Consider the following 21,724-nt stretch of genomic DNA (forward strand, 5'->3'; position numbering starts at 1 on the left):
CAGTTTTCCTTTGCACTAGTTTTCATCAGCGGAATAGTGAGTGTAGCTCTGGAGTATAATACAGGATATAACTCAGGATCAGTACAGGATAAGTAATGTAATGTATGTACACAGTGACTCCACCAGCAGAATAGTGAGTGCAGCTCTGGAGTATAATACAGGATATAACTCAGGATCAGTACAGGATAAGTAATGTAATGTATGTACACAGTGACTCCACCTGCAGAATAGTGAGTGCAGCTCTGGAGTATAATACAGGATGTAACTCAGGTCCAATACAGGATAAGTAATGTAATGTATGTACACAGTGACTCCACCAGCAGAATAGTGGGTGCAGCTCTGGAGTATAATACAGGATGTAACTCAGGATCAGTACAGGATAAGTAATGTATGTACACAGTGACTCCACCAGCAGAATAGTGAGTGCAGCTCTGGAGTATAATACAAGATGTAACTCAGAATCAGTACAGGATAAGTAATGTAATGTATGTACACAGTGACTCCACCAGCAGAATAGTGAGTGCAGCTCTGGAGTATAATACAGGATATAACTCAGGATCAGTACAGGATAAGTAATATAATGTATGTACACAGTGACTCCACCATCAGAATAGTGAGTGCAGCTCTGGAGTATAATACAGGATATAACTCAGGATCAGTACAGGATAAGTAATGTAATGTATGTACACAGTGACTCCACCAGCAGAATAGTGAGTGCAGCTCTGGAGTATAATACAGGATAGAACTCAGGTCCAATACAGGATAAGTAATGTAATGTATGTACACAGTGACTGAGAAAAAAAAGCTAGAACAAATCCAGATATTAAAGAAGGATGAAACTTTAATGAAATCCTATAGAGGGGAGACGAATCAAAGTTTGAAGTAAATGTAAATCGGCACTATGAAGAAATGTGAGAAGATAGTATCAGTGGTGTCCAGGCAATGAGAACCCACCAACCTCTAAAATGAAGGGACGCTGGGTCTTCCCAAAAGTCTTACCCTAAAGCTTCAGTCCGAACATCTCTGCTTAAAGTTGTTAGTTTGATATCCTTTCAGTTCTTAGGGTCTTTTTACTCAGGCCAAAATAACGAGCGCCGATCAACAAGACAGCTCGTTGATCGGCACTCGATTGCTCCTTTCACAAGGATCTATGTATGGGGACGAGCGCTCGTTACTACGATCGTTTGTCCCCATAAATTTGCATCATGTCGGCAGCACGTCTCCCGGTTTACACACATGTGTTGCCGACTAGCGACCATTTTTCTTGACCGCATAAACGGGCAGATCAGCTGATGAACAAGTCATCGGCTGATCGTTGCCCTGCAATCAATGATCGAGAACAAGCGCTCATGTGAATGAATGTTTTGCCCGGGTAAAAGAGCCTTTACTCACAACATATATATCGACATGACTATGAAACCCGATAAAAAAAATTCACAAAATGTTCTTAGCGAAATATTTTTTATTTATCCAACTTGTTATAAAGCAATGAGGTATTTCACATACAAGAACGTTCTCAACACCAAAATCATAACCGTCCTTTTATTTATTTTTTTCTTTACATTTATTATAAATGTAAATATGATTTTTTTTTTTACTTTTCTATTTCAGTATGAAATCTTCACAAAATGTGACCTTTGTATAACGTTAAAATAAAACAACCTTTTTATAAAAAGGAGAAAAATCTTCATGCTGTGGTTAAAGGGTAACTAAACTTTCATCATAGTGACAAGTCAGAAGTTTTGATCGGTGGGGGTCCGAGCACTGAGACCCCCACCGATCGCTGAGTGGTTTAGTTTCTGATCAGCTTTTTTCGGAAATCCAATGTAGCGGTGTACGGGCTCATAGACTTTCTATTGAGTCCATACACAGCTACATCGGCTTTCCGAGAAAAGCCAATCAGAAACGAAGGGGCTCAGCACTAACCCGATCGCTTCTGCCACTTTGTTCTAGCGATCGGTGGGGGTTTCAGAAGTATTGATCGGTGGGGGTCCGAGCACTGACATGTCACTATGACATGTCTGAAGTTTGTTGAAAGTTTAGTTACCCTTTAAGGGAAAAGAGTCGAACCAGACCAGACTAGGCTGACGGGTTTTAGGGATCTTAAACGATAACTAAACTTTTTTTAATTTTTGACATGTCTGAAGTTTTGAGAAATGGGGGTCTGAGCACTGAGACCCCCACTGATTGCTAAAACGAAGCGGCAGAAGTGCCTGGTTGAGCGCTGTCCCGATTCGTTTCTAATCGGCTTTCCTAAGAGCGGTGTACCGGCTTATAGACTTTGTATTGAGCCCGTACAACGTTCCGAGTAACGCCAATCAGAAACAAAGTGGCACAGCGCTCACCTGAGTGCTTCCAGAGAAATGTCCAAACATAGATATGGGTCGGTAAGGTGGAACCCCTTCTTATACTTAGAACAAAGGGTCAGCATCTGGTAAAACACCTGTGCTGGTCGGAGACTAAGAAAATGTGGCACTTAATGGTGGAGCTATAATTGACCCCATGCTGCCCCTCAGATCCCTCCTTCTCCCCAGCTGTCAATGACTTCTTGTATTGGTGACCACGCTACCTCTACATGTATCAGGTATCGGTAGTTGGAGTATTTCCTACACAAACTCGCGTCGGCTCTTTACAGCAGTGTTGCGTTGTCCAGCCCAGGCTTCGTCTATGGCCTAGAAGAAGACAGAAGGGGATCTTATGAATGACACCGTTCAGGTAGGTAAAACCTTGAGATTATATTGAGCTTCATCAATCCGGTCACATGCAAAGTTGAATGTTTTTGGCCGGAGTTGGACTTTAACCAAGAGATTTCTAGTCGCCATTATAGTGTCATGCAACCCCAAATGAGGTCCAACAATAGACAGCACCATTTAGTTATAGAGGTTTTCCTGTTTCCGAAAATGAATGATATTTTCTATACATTACAGGTTATACAATTTTGCAATATACTTTCTGTATTAATTCCTCACGGTTTTCAAGATCTCTGCTTGTTGTTATTCAGCAGGAACATTAACCCCTACCTGACATTTGACGTATATTTACATCATAGAAGGGAAAGGGGAGTATGGAATGGGCTCCATACAAAGCAGGTGACATCACATGACCATGTAACGATCCCAGCACCTGTGTGTCCATCACATGACCATATAACGATCCCAGCACCTGTTTGTCCATCACATGACCATGTAACGATCCCAGGGCCTGTGTGTCCATCACATGACCATGTAACGATCCCAGCACCTGTGTGTCCATCACATGACCATGTAACGATCCCAGCACCTGTGTGTCCATCACATGACCATGTAACGATCCCAGCACCTGTGTGTCCATCACATGACCATGTAACGATCCCAGCACCTGTGTGTCCATCACATGACCATGTAACGATCCCAGCACCTGTGTGTCCATCACATGACCATGTAACGATCCCAGCGCCTGTGTGTCCATCACATGACCATGTAGAGATCCCAGCACCTGTGTGTCCATCACATGACCATGTAACGATCCCAGCACCTGTGTGTCCATCACATGACCCTGTAACGATCCCAGCACCTGTGTGTCCATCACATGACCATGGAACGATCCCAGCGCCTGTGTGTCCATCACATGACCATGTAACGATCCCAGCACCTGAGTCTCCATCACATGACCATGTAAGGATTTTTATCCACTGAAAGTAAACAATGAACGTTCCTACTGAATAACAGCAAGCAGAGATCTTGACAACCGTGAGGAATTCATACAGAAACTACATTGGAAAATGTTATAACTTTTAAATATACAAAAAATAACATTAATTTGGTGTAACGGGAGAATGAATTTTGCGTTGGGTGAAACATCTGGCGCACACGCTACAGTTTAGTGGGGAGTTTTTGGATTCATTACCCACAGCAGAACGATTTATAACATTGGACACTATCATCAGAAAGTGCAGAGGTCCAGACATAAAAAATGTCGTGGGCACCACTGGACCATAAACGGGAAAATCTAGGAGACAAATATTTTTTTATTGAGCCACTATATCAGATTCAAAATAGAGAGGGTTGGGCCCTTGGTAGTTGGCAGGTCTGATATACAAAATTGAAAACAAATGCCAAAGGCAGAGAAAACCCTATTTCCCAACTACCGTTAAATTGGTTAATAATCTTTATTGTGCTATTGCAGCAAACAGACATACAGACAAAAACAACACATAGGGTTAAAATTTTCAATGCATGGATAGGGATAATAGCCGTGCGTGGCTATGCTAATAAGCATGTGTGTCTGCCGTCTGTATCGTCCGTGGTAGCAGTGTACCGTCTGAATAAACAGCAGCTATACCAGTGAACACATGTGTCTGTCGTCTGTATTCGCATCCAGACAGGTTCAGCGGTCACTGAGACCAACAACGGATTGCTAGGCAGTTAGATTTTTAAATTGTTAGTTAGTATTGCCCTAATTCCAGCATGTGTTAAAATAGAACAGAGAGCCCCCCCGACATGTTTCGCTACAGATGTAGCGTCCTCAGGGGTTCATGGGGCTACTGGCGGCGCGCCGAGAAACTCACAGTGTTATGGGAATCCCCAATGACGTGTTAGGGGGGTGTGTAAGTAGATTGGACCAATGGCAATGAAGATGGGTGGGAACTGTCCGCCCACCACTTGAGTGGCAGCTATAGCTGCAAATGAACAGATCAGTAGTACGAACGTCCAGATAAGAACGCCCACGCATGCGCACTAGGACTTTAATGACTCTTATATTAATAGACCACCCATAGGAGTGAAGATGTGTGAGTAGTGGTTTCTGTTCACATCTTATTAAAGATGCGAAGTTGCTTATATTATTGTGCTAGAGACCAATGCATGAATAGAGAGATATAAATAAACCGATCTATGTGCCGATCCGTGCTGTTGTCAATGTCTGAAAATAGACTGTTGCGGAACAGATGAAGAATGCCGATGCATCCTCACATACCGCAGAATATTTAGGGCGGGGATATGAGAACTATACAGAAAGTACAGTAAAATATATATGCCATTATAGTAAAAAACACTGTAAACATGATTGTAATATCTACATGTGAAATGATTTCAAGCAGGCACACAATAAAGGGAAGAAATTCACATACAGTATACTACATGATACTCAAAAGCACAAACAAATACTTCTCAAAACTCATATGGATGGTTCTTTATCCATTGGATTTTAGATTTGAGGATACCCAAGATAAAACAAGGAGAATCGGAGTCCGCCAGAACTCAATAGTTGAATGTTGTCTGTAATTCTGTACAGTGTCTAATGCAAAAAGTGGACAGAATCATATTATGTACAAGTGCCGCTGCATTAGCAGCACTGAACTTAATGTATTGATATAACAATCTCAGAGAAAAGCCGCAAATGTAAAACCTTCGTTAAGACCCAAAGGGCTAAGAGAATGCAAACGATGAATCCATCGTGCTTCCTCTTGCAATAACATGCGGTCTAAATTACCAGCTCTTGGTCCCAATTTCATCTGGGCAACCCCCCAGAATTGAAGCAGCTTAGTATCGCCACCGTGTAGCTGGTGCATGTGTCTGGATAGTGTAGTGTCTTCTTTATGGTTGATAGTACTGAGATGTCTAGAAATTCTCCTTCTCAGTTCCTGTACGGTTTTACCCACGTATAGCTTGGGACAGGGGCATTTCGCAATATATATTACCCCGCTGCTCTGGCAGTTAATAAACTGCTTGATCGTATACACTTTCCCGTCAGATGGATTAGTAAAGGCTTTTGTCATAGGCATAAGAGGACAGAAGGAGCAACGACCACATGGATGGGAGCCCCTAACTGGGGATTTTAGCCAGGTTTGTTGAGACTTGCGTCTGGTAGAATAGTGACTATGCACCAGAAATTCTCGTAGGTTTTTACCCCTACGATACGTAATACTTGGAGTTGCAGAGATGACCTTTTTAAGATCAGGGTCACTGGTGAGTATTGGCCAATGTTTTTTAAGGATGTCCACAACTTGAGAGGAGCAAACATCATATGTTCCAATGCAGCGTATGGCACTGGATGACTCAGTTCTAGCAGGGTTAGTCCCGTTATTCTGGATCAAATTCTGTCTATTGGTAGCCCTAGCCCTAGCATAGGCCCTGTGCAGCCATTTTTTTGGATAACCCCGAGCCACAAATTTGTTGTATAATGTATCACATTCGATCTGAAAAGATTGTTCGTCAGAAAAAACCTACGAGAATTTCTGGTGCATAGTCACTATTCTACCAGACGCAAGTCTCAACAAACCTGGCTAAAATCCCCAGTTAGGGGCTCCCATCCATGTGGTCGTTGCTCCTTCTGTCCTCTTATGCCTATGACAAAAGCCTTTACTAATCCATCTGACGGGAAAGTGTATACGATCAAGCAGTTTATTAACTGCCAGAGCAGCGGGGTAATATATATTGCGAAATGCCCCTGTCCCAAGCTATACGTGGGTAAAACCGTACAGGAACTGAGAAGGAGAATTTCTAGACATCTCAGTACTATCAACCATAAAGAAGACACTACACTATCCAGACACATGCACCAGCTACACGGTGGCGATACTAAGCTGCTTCAATTCTGGGGGGTTGCCCAGATGAAATTGGGACCTAGAGCTGGTAATTTAGACCGCATGTTATTGCAAGAGGAAGCACGATGGATTCATCGTTTGCATTCTCTTAGCCCTTTGGGTCTTAACGAAGGTTTTACATTTGCGGCTTTTCTCTGAGATTGTTATATCAATACATTAAGTTCAGTGCTGCTAATGCAGCGGCACTTGTACATAATATGATTCTGTCCACTTTTTGCATTAGACACTGTACAGAATTACAGACAACATTCAACTATTGAGTTCTGGCGGACTCCGATTCTCCTTGTTTTATCTTGGGTATCCTCAAATCTAAAATCCAATGGATAAAGAACCATCCATATGAGTTTTGAGAAGTATTTGTTTGTGCTTTTGAGTATCATGTAGTATACTGTATGTGAATTTCTTCCCTTTATTGTGTGCCTGCTTGAAATCATTTCACATGTAGATATTACAATCATGTTTACAGTGTTTTTTACTATAATGGCATATATATTTTACTGTACTTTCTGTATAGTTCTCATATCCCCGCCCTAAATATTCTGCGGTATGTGAGGATGCATCGGCATTCTTCATCTGTTCCGCAACAGTCTATTTTCAGACATTGACAACAGCACGGATCGGCACATAGATCGGTTTATTTATATCTCTCTATTCATGCATTGGTCTCTAGCACAATAATATAAGCAACTTCGCATCTTTAATAAGATGTGAACAGAAACCACTACTCACACATCTTCACTCCTATGGGTGGTCTATTAATATAAGAGTCATTAAAGTCCTAGTGCGCATGCGTGGGCGTTCTTATCTGGACGTTCGTACTACTGATCTGTTCATTTGCAGCTATAGCTGCCACTCAAGTGGTGGGCGGACAGTTCCCACCCATCTTCATTGCCATTGGTCCAATCTACTTACACACCCCCCTAACACGTCATTGGGGATTCCCATAACACTGTGAGTTTCTCGGCGCGCCGCCAGTAGCCCCATGAACCCCTGAGGACGCTACATCTGTAGCGAAACATGTCGGGGGGGCTCTCTGTTCTATTTTAACACATGCTGGAATTAGGGCAATACTAACTAACAATTTAAAAATCTAACTGCCTAGCAATCCGTTGTTGGTCTCAGTGACCGCTGAACCTGTCTGGATGCGAATACAGACGACAGACACATGTGTTCACTGGTATAGCTGCTGTTTATTCAGACGGTACACTGCTACCACGGACGATACAGACGGCAGACACACATGCTTATTAGCATAGCCACGCACGGCTATTATCCCTATCCATGCATTGAAAATTTTAACCCTATGTGTTGTTTTTGTCTGTATGTCTGTTTGCTGCAATAGCACAATAAAGATTATTAACCAATTTAACGGTAGTTGGGAAATAGGACTATATCAGATTCGACGCTTACTATAATGATTTGTTTTTCCCAGAGACCCCCCCCCCCCCAAAAAAAAAAACATGAAAAACTAGACGAGGAAACACAACTAATCTTGATGCACTTGTTTTATAATGTATATTTTCTAATATTAGTCGTGTTGACAAATTAACATATAGCGGCTTTAATAAATATATAAGGTGGTTTTTCTCACGTTATACAATTATAAACATTAGTTTTTCTCACTTTTTTTATTGCTTTTATATATGGTACATACAGGGGGCTGAAGCTCATCTTTTGCTGCCTCTTCCCCTGTCTCTTGTGTGGGTGAAGCAGATGCATAGGATAAACAAACTGTGGGTGACTGCTCTACAGTGGCATTGCTAGCACCGAGCATAAAGCCCAGATTTTTGGCCCCGGATCCTCGGGCGGCTGCCACATTCAATTGTATCTGCATGGTTTGGACGCAGATACATATGAATGCTATGGCGGAGCAGGGAGCTATCAGCTCCATGCTCCACTATTCGCTCTCACAGGCTACAGGCCACATTAGGCGTTAGGACAGAACCCCTGCACGCTATGACTTCACTGCATTGCACCGGCTTACATAGGGGCCCCATCTCGGTGTCTCATAGGTTGCAGGCCTAACATAGCTGAGCAGGCTTGCAACATGAGACTGTGCCGCTCCGATCGTCGTGGGAACGGGGCTAGGTGAGTATAACTTTTATCATTTATTGGGGGGGCACTATTACTGTCAATTAAGGGGTAACCATTATTGGGTGAGCATCACTAAGGGATTTCTGTGTGGAGGGCACTAAAGTGGCACCAATACTGTGGGGGCACTATTACAGAGTGGGGATCCTATTACTGTGGGGGGAACTAAAGGGGCATGATTACTGTGTGGGGACAACATTACTGTGTGTGGGGCAATAAAGGGGGCAGGCACTTTTGCTAAGTGGGGGAACTATTACTCTGTGGTACACAAAGGGGGCACTATCAGTGGGTAGAGAGAGATGTGCTGGAAAAGTGAAGATTTAAAGTTGTGTGTGTATCAAATTCAGCAGAGATAATTCGTGGTCGGGAGAAGTCGTCATGGCGGTTTGGCCCAGATGAAGAAGAAAACGAAAGTGGAAGACTTCAGTCAGAGGAGACGTCACCTGTGAGTCACTGGATGTAACTATACTATTATCACAGTTATCTATGACTATATGGTACTATACTATATGGAGGTAATATTGGTCTTTGTATAGTGGGTTTTTTCAGGAACAGTGTGGTGGTATTATTCAGTTACTATGTAGTAGTAGTAGTAGTAATAATACGTGGTCATGGTGTGGCGGTATAATTTAGTAACAGTATGGGGGTATTTATTATTCAGTCACTATGTAGTTATGGTGTTGCAGTATTATTCAGTAACAGTATGGGGGTATTATTCAGTCACTATGTGGTTATGGTGTGGCGGTATTATTCAGTAACAGTATGGGGGTATTATTCAGTCACTATGTGGTTATGGTATGGTGGTATTATTCAGTAACAGTATGGGGGTATTATTCAGTCACTATGTGGTTATGGTGTGGCGGTATTATTCAGTAACAGTATGGGGGTATTATTCAGTCACTATGTGGTTATGGTGTGGTGGTATTATTCAGTAACAGTATGAGGGTATTATTCAGTCACTATGTGGTTATGATGTGGAGGTATTATTCAGTAATAGTATGGGGCTATTATTCAGTCACTATGTTGTTATGGTGTGGAGGTATTATTCAGTAACAGTATGGGGTATTATTCAGTCACTATGTGGTTATGGTGTGATGGTATTATTCAGTAACAGTATGGAGGTATTATTCAGTCACTATGTGGTTATGGTGTGGAGGTATTATTCAGTAACAGTATGGGGCTATTATTCAGTCACTATGTGGTTATGGTGTGGAGGTATTATTCAGTAATAGTATGGGGCTATTATTCAGTCACTATGTGGTTATGGTGTGGCAGTATTATTCAGTAATAGTATGGGGCTATTATTCAGTCACTATGTGGTTATGGTGTGGAGGTATTATTCAGTAACAGTATGGGGGTATTATTCAGTCACTATGTGGTTATGGTGTGGAGGTATTATTCAGTAACAGTATGAGGCTATTATTCAGTCAGTATGTGGTTATGGTGTGGTGGTATTATTCAGTAATAGTATGGAGGTATTATTCAGTCACTATGTGGTTATGGTGTGGAGGTATTATTCAGTAACAGTATGGGGGTATTATTCAGTCACTATGTGGTTATGGTGTGGAGGTATTATTCAGTAACAGTATGGAGGTATTATTCAGTCACTATGTGGTTATGGTGTGGGGGTATTATTCAGTAACAGTATGGGGGTATTATTCAGTCACTATGTGGTTATGGTGTGGAGGTATTATTCAGTAACAATATGGTGGTATTATTCAGTCACTATGTGGTTATGGTATGGTGGTATTATTCAGTAACAGTATGGAGGTATTATTCAGTCACTATGTGGTTATGGTGTGGGGGTATTATTCAGTAACAGTATGGGGGTATTATTCAGTCACTATGTGGTTATGGTGTGGATGTATTATTCAGTAACAATATGGTGGTATTATTCAGTCACTATGTGGTTATGGTGTGGTGGTATTATTCAGTAACAGTATGGGGGTATTATTCAGTCACTATGTGGTTATGGTGTGGAGGTATTATTCAGTAACAGTATGGGGGTATTATTCAGTCACTATGTGGTTACACACTTCCCCTCTCTTCCCCTCTCTGCTTAGTTTACACTTCCTTTCTCCGCTTAGTTTACAGTTTCCCTCTCTGTTTAGTTTACACTTCCCCTCTCGGCTTAGTTTACACTTCCCCTCTTGGCTTAGTTTACTCTTCCCCTCTCGGCTTAGTTTACACTTCCCCTCTCGGCTTAGTTTACACTTCCCCTCTCGGCTTAGTTTACAGTTTCCCTCTCTGCTTAGTTTACACTTCCCCTCTCGGCTTAGTGTACACTTCCCCTCTCGGTTTAGTTTACAGTTTCCCTCTCTGCTTAGTTTACACTTCCCCTCTCGGCTTAGTTTACACTTACACTCTCGGCTTAGTGTACACTTCCCCTCTCGGCTTAGTTTACACTTCCCCTCTCGGCTTAGTTTACGCTTTCCCTCTCGGCGTATACACTTCCCCTCTCGGCTTAGTTTACACTTCCCCTCTCGGCTTAGTTTACACTTCCCCTCTCGGTTTAGTTTACACTTCCCTCTCTGCTTAGTATACACTTCCCCTCTCGGCTTATTTTACACTTACCCTCTCGGCTTAGTTTACAGTTTCCCTCTCTGCTTAGTTTACACCTCCCATCTCGGCTTAGTTTACACTTACCCTCTCTGCTTAGTTTATACTTCCCCTCTCGGCTTAGTTTACACTTCCCTTCTCCGCTTAGTTTACAGTTTCCCTCTCTGCTTAGTTTACACCTCCCCTCTCGGCTTAGTTTACATTTCCCCTCTCGGTTTAGTTTACAATTCCCTTCTCTGCTTAGTTTACACTTCCCCTCTCGGCTTAGTTTACACTTCCCCTCTCGGCTTAGTTTACACTTCCCCTCTCGGCTTAGTTTACACTTTCCCTCTCGGTTTAGTTTACACTTTCCCTCTCTGCTTAGTTTACACTTTCCCTCTCGGCTTAGTTTACATTTTCCCTCTCGGTTTAGTTTACACTTCCCTTCTCTGCTTAGTTTACACTTCCCCTCTCGGCTTAGTTTACACTTCCCCTCGCGGGTTAGTTTACACTTCCCCTCTTTGCTTAGTTTACACTTCCCTTCTCTGCTTAGTTTAAACTTCCCCTCTCGGCTTAGTTTACACTTCCCCTCTCGCCTTAGTTTACACTTCCCCTCTCGGCTTAGTTTACACTTCCCCTCTCGGCTTAGTTTACACTTCCCCTCACGTCTATGTTTACACTTCCCCTCTCTGCTTAGTTTACACTTCCCTTCTCTGCTTAGTTTACACTTCCCCTCTCGGCTTAGTTTACACTTCCCCTCTCGCCTTTGTTTACACTTCCCCTCTCGGGTTAGTTTACACTTCCCCTCTCGGCTTAGTTTACACTTTCCCTCTCGGTTTAGTTTACACTTCCCTTCTCTGCTTAGTATACACTTACCCTCTCGGCTTATTTTACACTTACCCTCTCGGCTTTGTTTACACCTCCCCTCTCGGCTTAGTTTACACTTACCCTCTCTGCTTAGTTTACACTTCCCTTCTCCGCTTAGTTTACAGTTTCCCTCTCTGCTGAGTTTACACCTCCCCTCTCGGCTTAGTTTACACGGCCCCTCTCGGCTTTGTTTACACTTCTCCTCTCTGCTTAGTTTACACTTCCCTTCTCGGCTTTGTTTACACTTTCCCTCTCGTATTGTTTACACTTCCCTTCTCTGCTTTGTTTACACTTTCCCTCTCTGTATAGTTTACACTTCCCCTCTCGGCTTAGTTAACACTTCCCCTCTTGGCTTAGTTTACACTTCCCCTCTCGGCTTAGTTTACACCTCCCTTCTCGGCTTTGTTTACACTTTCCTTTTCGTCTTTGTTTACACTTCCCTTCTCTGCTTTGTTTACACTTTCCCTCTCGGCTTAGTTTACACTTCCCCTCTCGGCTTAGTTTAAACTTCCCCTCTCGGCTTAGTTTACACTTCCGCTCTCGGCTTAGTTTACACTTCCCCTCTCGGCTTAGTTTACACTTCCCCTCTCGGCTTAGGTTTATGCTTCCCCTTTCTGCTTAGTTTACGCTTCCCCTCTCGGGTTTGTTTACACTTCCCCTCTCGGCTTAGTTTACATTTCCCCTCTCGGTTTAGTTTACACTTCCCTTCTCTGTTTAGTTTACACTTCCCCTCTCGGCTTAGTTTACACTTCCCCTCTCGGCTTATTTTACACTTCCCCTCTCGGCTTAGTTTACACTTCCCCTCTCGGCTTAGTTTACACTTCCCCTCTCTGCTTAGTTTACACTTCCCCTCTCGGCTTAGTTTACACTTCCCCTCTCTGTTTAGTTTACACTTCCCTTCTCTGCTTAGTTTACACTTCCCCTCTCGGCTTAGTTTACACTTACCCTCTCGGCTTAGTTTACACTTACCCTCTCGGCTTAGTTTACACTTACCCTCTCTGCTTAGTCTACACCTACCATTATTTACAATGTTTTATATCTATGTATTCTACAGTAGTGTACTTGTAACCCTCTCACTTTCCAAACAATAAAAAATTTAAATGTTTTATATATTATTTCTATTTTCATTTTGAGAACACTTTATCCACAATTCTGATACAATCATGATACCTATCATTCTGTCCAAAAAAAGGAGACCAAAAAAAAACCCTACACAGATATATTAGTACTACAGAAAACATTGATCTATACCTGAGAAGTAACAGTGGCTGTCTTAATATTCTCTGCCTTTATATCTGTATTGTCCTCGGTAAACGTAGCGGGAAGAATTTCTGATTCATTACACAACATCTTCACTGAAAAATAAAATTCAAAATATTTACGTAAATTTTTCAAGATAAAAAATCAGGCATTGACATGATTATTTCAACACTTACAAAATTGATAATTATTTTTAGAGTTATCCAACAATTCAATGGATTTAACACACTTAATAACATACCCCGAAGTATTTTCCTCCTAATTGATGCAAGGCGCCATTGTTCCCTTGTCTTCAAGTCAGAATAACGTTTTTGAATCTGGCGCTTGCTGTGCAGAGTTCCGTATTTTTCATAGAGCAGATTAGACAACTGATTCAGGACTCCGCTCTTCTTTTGATGTACGTGGCCTGCAGTTGTGTGTTCATATCCGTGCTCATCCAAAAACTGAACCATGTCCATCAATTCATTTTTACTAAAAGGTTTTGCCCGGAATTTTTGGGATTCTGTTGGGAGAAAAGAAAATGAATGATGTGTGACGCGTTTCGACGCACTAAAATATATTTAAAAAAAATTAATTATAATTCTCGTAATCATTTCATAGCAAAATTAATTTATATGAAAAAAAAAAGTTAAGACTCCAGATTTTTTTTTTTTTTTTACATTTATACCGACAAGGAGCATCAGTTCCCTATAGCAGTAAAACAGCAATCATGGTAACAATTTCAACATTTAAAGGCACATGTCAGGCAAAAAAATGTGCTGTAATCTTCTGGTGCAGCTGCCAGTATATGAAGAAGCGGGAGACTAACAAGACCTGCTTAACATCCTCTCTATATGTCATATCATATGTATCGTTTTTTGATAGGCCATGCCAGTAATACTGGTCTAGAGAGCTCTGTGTATCATGTCCATGACAGGATCATTCATCCAATCATTCATCATGTTCAATCAGTGCTGACTGAGTGAGACTGTGTAGGGACACGCCCCTTTGACAAGGGTAATGGTAACACCCAGTTGTTAATTTATTCATAAATTTCCCGGAGGAATAACAGAGGAACGGTACAAGGCAGATTTCTAAGAAAACATGTTCCAGAATTGTTATCTCATGGTCTTTACTAAAATAAACATGTCAGGAGAGATACAGGTCCTCTGTTAGTGCCAGTTAGTCGACCAGCTGATCCTGCACCCTCGTTTATTCACCCAAATTAGAGAGATAATAAATATTTTTCCTCCCCAAACCTTGTAGTCCAGGAAGGAGCACAGTGACAGTCTGTGAGATGAGAAGTCCTGCTCCATTGTTTCTATTACAGTTTGTACAAGGTTAGAAACAAGCAGCTGGCCCACCCAGAGGCTGAGAAAAGCTGCCGTGGCTCCCAGCATGTGCACAACCTAAAAAGCCCCAAAACAGTGCTGAAAGGGTAAATACATGCAGTAATTTATACATTACTGGTGACGACATGCCAAACTGATCATACGTAGGAACTTTCTTTGATCTGGATGCCCAGAATTCCTTCATTCTTCAGATATAGCAGACGCCAGCTTAAAGATACTCACGTTTCATGCGTTTGTCAGACGAAGATGGCCCGGCGCCCTTCAAAAAATATACAAATAATTAATAAGTCTAGAGTCACAGGTAAGGGAAAAAAGAATGACCCTATTTTTTGGACTATTCGGTTATTACGAGTATTGTGGTCGGACACTGTGGTACTGTATTGCCTTATTATTAGTACAGTCAAAAACAAACTTTTTCTCCTCTTTTACGCTTTCAATTCTGGGTGATTCTTATGGTCCAAAAAAAAGAAACGGTATATGTATATAAATGTACTCACTGTCACCCGCCTGCTGGTTTGTTTGCTTTGTTGCAGTTCTTGTAAATACTGATCAAATTGCTCTGCCCAAGGTAAGAAAAAAAGAAGGTTGGAGCAATAAAGAGAACAATAGTCCAAGTGAATTAAAAATTGCATTAACCCCTTAATGACCAGCTACATTTTTCAGTTTTTACCTCTCTGCCTTTCAGCAGCCATAACCTTTAGATTAATTACAGCTCCTGCTTAGAGGATGAGCGCTCATCAGCCTCTTCTACAGCGACGCCAAAAGACGTCGCTGTAGACTAAGCACCTGCACCGCCTGCCGTTAAAAGACGGTGGGCGGTCGTTACAGTGTTAAAACAAAAATGCCGGATTACATTAATCTGGTGGATTTACTTGAGCCATTTATTTTCCTAAAGCGCACACTGATACCGGAGAGTCATTATTTTGCTTATTCTCTCACCGGAGTTGATTTCCGTGGGAACATTTTCCTCTTTAATCTTCACCATTAGCCAGTCCTCCTCCTCTTCTTCTTCTTCTTCCTCTTCTTCTTCTGATCCATCTTGTGAATGGTCTTTATGTTTGTCAGTGTTTAGGCTCCCCTACAAAAAAAGGCCAGGGTCAGTTATTTGCTGTATCGCCGGCGGCAGGTGCCGTTCCTGCTGGCGGTCCCCATCGCCGCCGGTTACTAACCTTCCCCGTCGGCATCCTGGTGCCTTTATTCTTGTACCTTCTCTTCTCTTTGCACTTAGGGCGTGGGCGCTCCTCTTCTTAAAGGGCCAGCGTGCATGTAGTCACAATCTTCTCCAACCAATCCCAGTTGCCCAGTGCCTACTTAAAGCAGCCTCACTGGTCACCTGACGCCTGAGCAACTTTGATGCAACTTAGTTTTTTCCTGCAAAGATTCCTATTTGTATCCTGCTACCCGCTACAAGTCTGTATCCCGCTACAAGTCTGTATGCCGCTACAAGTCTGTATCCCGCTACCAGTCTGTATCCCGCTACAAGTCTGTATCCCGCTACCAGTCTGTATCCCGCTACAAGTCTGTATCCCGCTACAAGTCTGTATCCCGCTACCAGTCTGTATCCCGCTACAAGTCTGTATCCCGCTACAAGTCTGTATCCCGCTACCAGTCTGTATCGTGCTACTTGTCAGTATCCCGCTACCAATCTGTATTCTGCTACCCACTACCAGTCCGTATCCTGTTACTTCTCAGTATCCCGTAACCAGTCTGTATCCCATACCTGCTACTAGTCTGTATCCCGCTACCTGATACAAGCCTGTCTGCTACCTGTTGGAAACCCGTATCCTGCTGCTAGCCTGAAGACCCGCTATCCACTAAGAACTGTGAACTCAGACCTATACTTTCCAGCTATGGCATCATCTGCCTGTGCCTGAACCCATGATGCATGTCATCGTTGCCTCCTGATCCTTAGGGCCAGCTGCTACTTACACCGTGACCCCCTCAGGTGGTAGCAACTTTGTAGTCTCCCCGCAGCTAAGTCCAGATCCCCGTACGGTGGTTAAATGGTGAATCCTGGAGAGGCTACTTAGAGGTGGCCGAAAGTCAAACCAGTGGAGTAGCACAGTGGGTCCACAAATCACTGGTTATTACATTTGTAGTACAGGAGTACCCCTATGCAGCCAGTCCATATTCACACATACAGTAAAATGCTGATATTATGACAGCTTTAGTACTGAGAGCAATCCTGACACGCCTGTATATATGTAAAGATTTAGACCTTGAAAGGGTAACTAAACATTTAACAAACGTCTGACATTTCATAGTGACATGTCAGAAGTTTTGATTGGTGGGGTCCGAGCACTGAGACCCCCACCGATCGCTAAAATGAAGCGTCAGAAGTGCTCGTGTGAGCGCTCAGCCGCTTTGTGTCTGTTCGGCTTTTTCCAGAAAGCCGATGTATCGGAGTACGAGCTCATAGACTTTCTATTGAGCCCGAACTCCAATACATTCATTTCCGTAAAAAGCCGAACAGAAACCAAGCGGCTCAGCGCTCACACGAGACCTTCTGCCGCTTCGTTTTAGTGATTGGTGGGGGTCTCAGAGCTCGGATCCCCACCAATCAAAACTTCTGACATGTCACTATGACGTGTCAGAAGTTTGTTGAACGTTTAGTTACCCTTGAAGATCACAGATCCTGGAACTATTTCCTGCTAACGCACTGGCGCTGCAATTTTGTGTCTGTTGATGAATTATCAGAAGTTATGGACTATCAGGTCTATCTGGTCAAAGAGCTTCTCCCACATGTGCTTCACTTATCCATACTATGGTGTCAGAGACTCACGGCAGTCAACCTACCAAGATATCCATGTCGTGATGAGGAGGTTCATCATCTCTAGTTAATAGGTTGTCTCCTGGAAGCCTACAACCACTGCTATTTCCTTTTGTATCTCCATCTGAAAGCAATCAGAACGAGGGTCTATTTCCACATGGTCTACAAGCCAGTGATTATATGACCGAGCTGCTGAAATTATATTCTGCCACAGTCCGTAGAAGACCAATGGTCAATGTCAAGAGAAGACTAAAAAGCAGCCGCATTATAGTAATGACGTGAAGGCAGTTATTCTATATGACCACTTGTAGATCCATCCTTCAACTCAACATCTTCTCTATAGTGGCTATTCCTCACCTGGGCTAATATATGTTGTCGTTTCCTCTTCTTTAATCTTTATCCTGAGTAATTCCTTCCCCAGCTTAGTCTCCAATCGGTGGGTGTCGCTCTCCTGTATAACACATCAACATTTATCCTTTCGATCCTACAATTTCTTTGTCACTGGTGTCCTATAAGTTTTTAGAGTCCAACCATATCCTAATTTTTTGGCATTTGGGTTGAGTTACTTAAATATACGGGGTGGATTACAGTACGGCTTTGGGTATAAGTGATCTTTTACAGTACTTTTCCATTGACTCACTTTTTTTAATCTGGCTATTTCTTACCTTGCAATCCGGTGAGGTCGTTTTATTTTCTTCCTTACGATCTTGTGGTAAAAGGGAACTCGAAAGAGTTTTTGATGTTTTTAGATCATAAGGTCCCTCTGTAGAAAAACACAAAGAGTGAATTTAAAGAGGCTCTGTCACCAGATTCTCTAACCCCTATCTCCTATTGCATGTGATCGGCGCTGCAATGTAGATAACAGTAACGTGTTTTGTTTTTTTTTTAAAACGTTCATTTTTGGCCAAGTTATGAGCTATTTTATATATGTGCAAATGAGCTTTGAAATGGACAACTGGGCGTTTTTATTTCGTTATGTCCAACTGGGCGTGTATTGTGTTTTTAACTGGGCGTGTTTATGTGTATGACGCTGACCAATCAGTGACCAGTCAGCGTCATACACTCCTCTCCATTCATTTACAAGCAGCACAGCGTTCTTACTAGAACGATGTGCAGCCAGATACACAAGTGTCCTGATAATGAATACACATGAAATCCAGCCTGGACGTCATGTGTACTCAGAATCCTGACACTTCTGAATCTTTTCTGTGAGATTGCAGCAAGAGAAACAAAATCTCGCGAGATTACGGAGCTAAACGAGATTTTGTTTCTCTTGCGAGTCAGAAGTGTCAGGATTCTCAATACACATGACGTCCAGGCTGGATGGTCATGTGTATTCATTATCAGGACACTAGATTAACGTTAATCAAGTGTCCTGATAATGAATACACATGACCATCCAGCCTGGACGTCATGTGTATTCAGAATCCTGACACTTCTGACTCTTTTCTCTGAGATTTCCAGCAAGAGATTACGCGTGGCTTGCTGCAATCTCACTGAAAAGATTCAGAAGTGTCAGGATTCTGAATACACATGACGTCCAGGCTGGATGATCATGTGTATTCATTATCAGGACACTTGTGTATCTGGCTGCACATCGTTCTAGTAAGAACGCTGTGCTGCTTGTAAATGAATGGAGATGAGTGTATGATGCTGACTGGTCACTGATTGGTCAGCGTCATACACATAAACACGCCCAGTTAAAAACACAATACACGTCCAGTTGGACATAACGAAATAAAAACGTCCAGTTGTCCATTTCAAAGCTCATTTGCATATATATAAAATAGCTCATAACTTGGCCAAAAATGAACGTTTTTTAAAAAAAACAAACGTTACTGTTATCTACATTGCAGCGCCGATCACATGCAATAGGAGATAGGGGTTAGAGAATCTGGTGACAGAGCCTCTTTAAAGAAGGCCTCCAGTGGAAACACAACTTTCCATGTCTGCGCCCCCACCTGACTGTATACCACACTCCACACATCTTTTATGTATAAAGTAATTACTTTTTGAACTGCTGATCTGTCTATGCTTTAAAAAAGCCTCCATCTTGATTCCTAGATTTCCCCAGCTTTCTCTTCCTCTCTGCTTTGCTATCAACCCTATGATGCTTCAGCACAGCATCACAGCTCAAGATTATACCATTTCTGCATGCTGGGGGACACTGATTATCATTCTCTCTATATTCTCCTAAATAAACTGAGAAACCATAGGTATCGGGACAGGGAGGATGCACTATATTCCAGCAAATACGCACCCACTGCCAGACTTGGCGCTAGCTGCCTGAGAGACCCCTCAAAGTACTACGGGAAAAAACAAAAGCCAATCTGAGGATACAAACCAAAACACAGAGAACACTAGCAGAAGGAACCGGGAAGATAAATCAATAACTGGCAGAATACCAAGGAAAAGCAGGATTAAATAGAAGACAGAACTAATAGATCCCAGACTTAACCCCTCTCCTACCCTTATGACTAGGTCCAGAAGCAGGGACTTTGACTGTATAATTTAAGATGTTACATACCTGGAAATGTGCCTCTGTCATTTATTTTCTCCTTGAAATCATCATAACCCTCAGCAGTTTCCCCACAACTTCGGTTCTTCTTTGGAATCGTGTCAAGGACAAAATGTTTGACTGCGTAGAAAGTATGGCGCGTGAGAGATGTAAAGGAACGCCTCATCTTAACCAAAACCAACTTATGTAATTCACTAACCTGTACAGGCATCTGCATGAATTCTCTTCTCCGGAGGTTGCTCACAATCATTGGCACATGGGTTTGGGCGTTCTTTATATTCTGAGATAATTTTTGGATTTTTTTTATTACAACCTGATAAGCAAAATGATTATATTCTAACTTCCTCCTGAGTTACCTCAATCGAATTATTCTCATTGGTAACTGTTCACCATGCAATTCAGCATCTCCTTGGAAGCCATTGTGTATGGGGGACCTATCTCTGAGACCTATTGTACTTTTTAAAAATTTTGATTCCTATCAACAAGCAAAGGAGACTTGATTTATTAAAGGGTAACTAAACTTTTAAAAAACTTTTGACGTGTCATAGTGACATGTCAGAAGTTTTGTCCTAGCACTGAGACCCCCACCAATTGCTAAAAGGAAGCGTTAGAAGCACTCGAATAAGTGCTGTGCCGCTTCGTTTCTGATCGGCTCCGCTCGGCTAGGTGTACGGGCTCAATAGAAAGTCTATGAGTCCGTACACCGCTCGCTCGGCTTTCCAGGGAAAGCCGATCAGAACCAAAGCGGCACAGTACTCATCTCAGCGCTTCAGCCACTTCGTTTTAGCGATTGGTGGGGGTCTCAGTGCTCGGACTCCCACCAATCAAAACTTCTGATCTTTCACTATCACATGTCAATAGTTTAGTTACCCTTTAAATTATATTTCTTTTGAAATAACAAAATGATTACCAGGGTACTGGCGATTCTTCAATATGATGTCATTGTGAATCTCCTTAAGATCCTTCATATAGTCCTGTGGAGAAAAATACAGACCTTATAGGAACCTTAAACGCACAATGATACAGTAATCATCCAGACACCTTGCTTAGTGTTACTGTATAAAAGGCCAGCATTCCCAGCAGCGCTCACCTCTCCAGTCAGCAGATGAATGATCTTGTTGGTGAGGTCTAGGATCTTCTGCTCATTTTTTCTATCATGTATCATTAAGTGAAATGGAGGCACTGCAATGGGGTCCCGGGATACCTTCCATCCCTCTGACACACGCTCAATTGACTTCTTAACCAGTATATAATCCTGCATTGTAGAATACCAGGAAAGTAATCAAGTAGACATTTCGGGATTCCAGTGTGTCCACTGAAGAATATTTTACACCTAACCAATGTCCCATCTAAACCCTTGTAGCTAGTGATCAGGGCTGTTGGGGACCAAGTTCCCTCTAAGCTGAGCAATCCAAAACACCAGCAAATAAATATTACTGTATATTGCCAAATAATTAGGCATAATTCGCTAGGGTAGTTAATGGGTTTATCACAACATCCCAATGACAGTGTCCCTGGTTGTCTAAGGAAGTGAAGGGCCTAATGACAGTATCCCCGGTGGTCTAGGGCAGGGAAGGGCTTAATGACAGTATCCCTGGTGGGCTAGGGCAGTGAAGGGCTTAATGTCAGTATCCCTGGTAGTCTAGGCCTTAACGTCAGTATCCCTGGTAATCTAGAGCAGTAAAGGGCTTAATGACAGTATCCCTGGTGGTCTAGGGCAGTATGTTAATGTCAGAAACCCTTGTGATCTAGGGAAGAGAAAAGGT

The 21,724-nt window shown here is 42.4% G+C and overlaps 1 protein-coding gene across 3 annotated transcripts in view; it reads right to left on the bottom strand.

The window, feature by feature from the left end:
* Positions 1-1,444: 1,444 nt before the first annotated feature.
* The window catches only part of LOC142663432 (uncharacterized), a 29,824-nt gene continuing 9,544 nt past the window's right edge, over positions 1,445-21,724 (bottom strand). For 2 of the 3 annotated variants that reach the window (XM_075842074.1, XM_075842075.1), the window contains exons 3-15: positions 21,049-21,213; positions 20,869-20,932; positions 20,158-20,271; positions 19,968-20,078; positions 18,106-18,203; positions 17,798-17,891; positions 17,467-17,564; positions 15,610-15,748; positions 15,168-15,229; positions 14,893-14,929; positions 13,581-13,841; positions 13,331-13,434; positions 1,445-2,672 (exon numbers count right to left, since the gene is read on the bottom strand). In XM_075842074.1, the coding sequence (XP_075698189.1) occupies positions 2,607-2,672; positions 13,331-13,434; positions 13,581-13,841; positions 14,893-14,929; positions 15,168-15,229; positions 15,610-15,748; positions 17,467-17,564; positions 17,798-17,891; positions 18,106-18,203; positions 19,968-20,078; positions 20,158-20,271; positions 20,869-20,932; positions 21,049-21,213 (1,413 nt within the window). In that variant the 3' untranslated portion in view covers positions 1,445-2,606. The remainder of the gene's footprint in view (positions 2,673-13,330; positions 13,435-13,580; positions 13,842-14,892; positions 14,930-15,167; positions 15,230-15,609; positions 15,749-17,466; positions 17,565-17,797; positions 17,892-18,105; positions 18,204-19,967; positions 20,079-20,157; positions 20,272-20,868; positions 20,933-21,048; positions 21,214-21,724) is intronic. The other variant, XM_075842076.1, reaches the window with a different exon arrangement.

This window comes from Rhinoderma darwinii, chromosome 11 (genome assembly GCF_050947455.1).
Source record: "Rhinoderma darwinii isolate aRhiDar2 chromosome 11, aRhiDar2.hap1, whole genome shotgun sequence".
In the NCBI taxonomy this organism is placed as follows: Eukaryota; Metazoa; Chordata; class Amphibia; order Anura; family Rhinodermatidae; genus Rhinoderma; species Rhinoderma darwinii.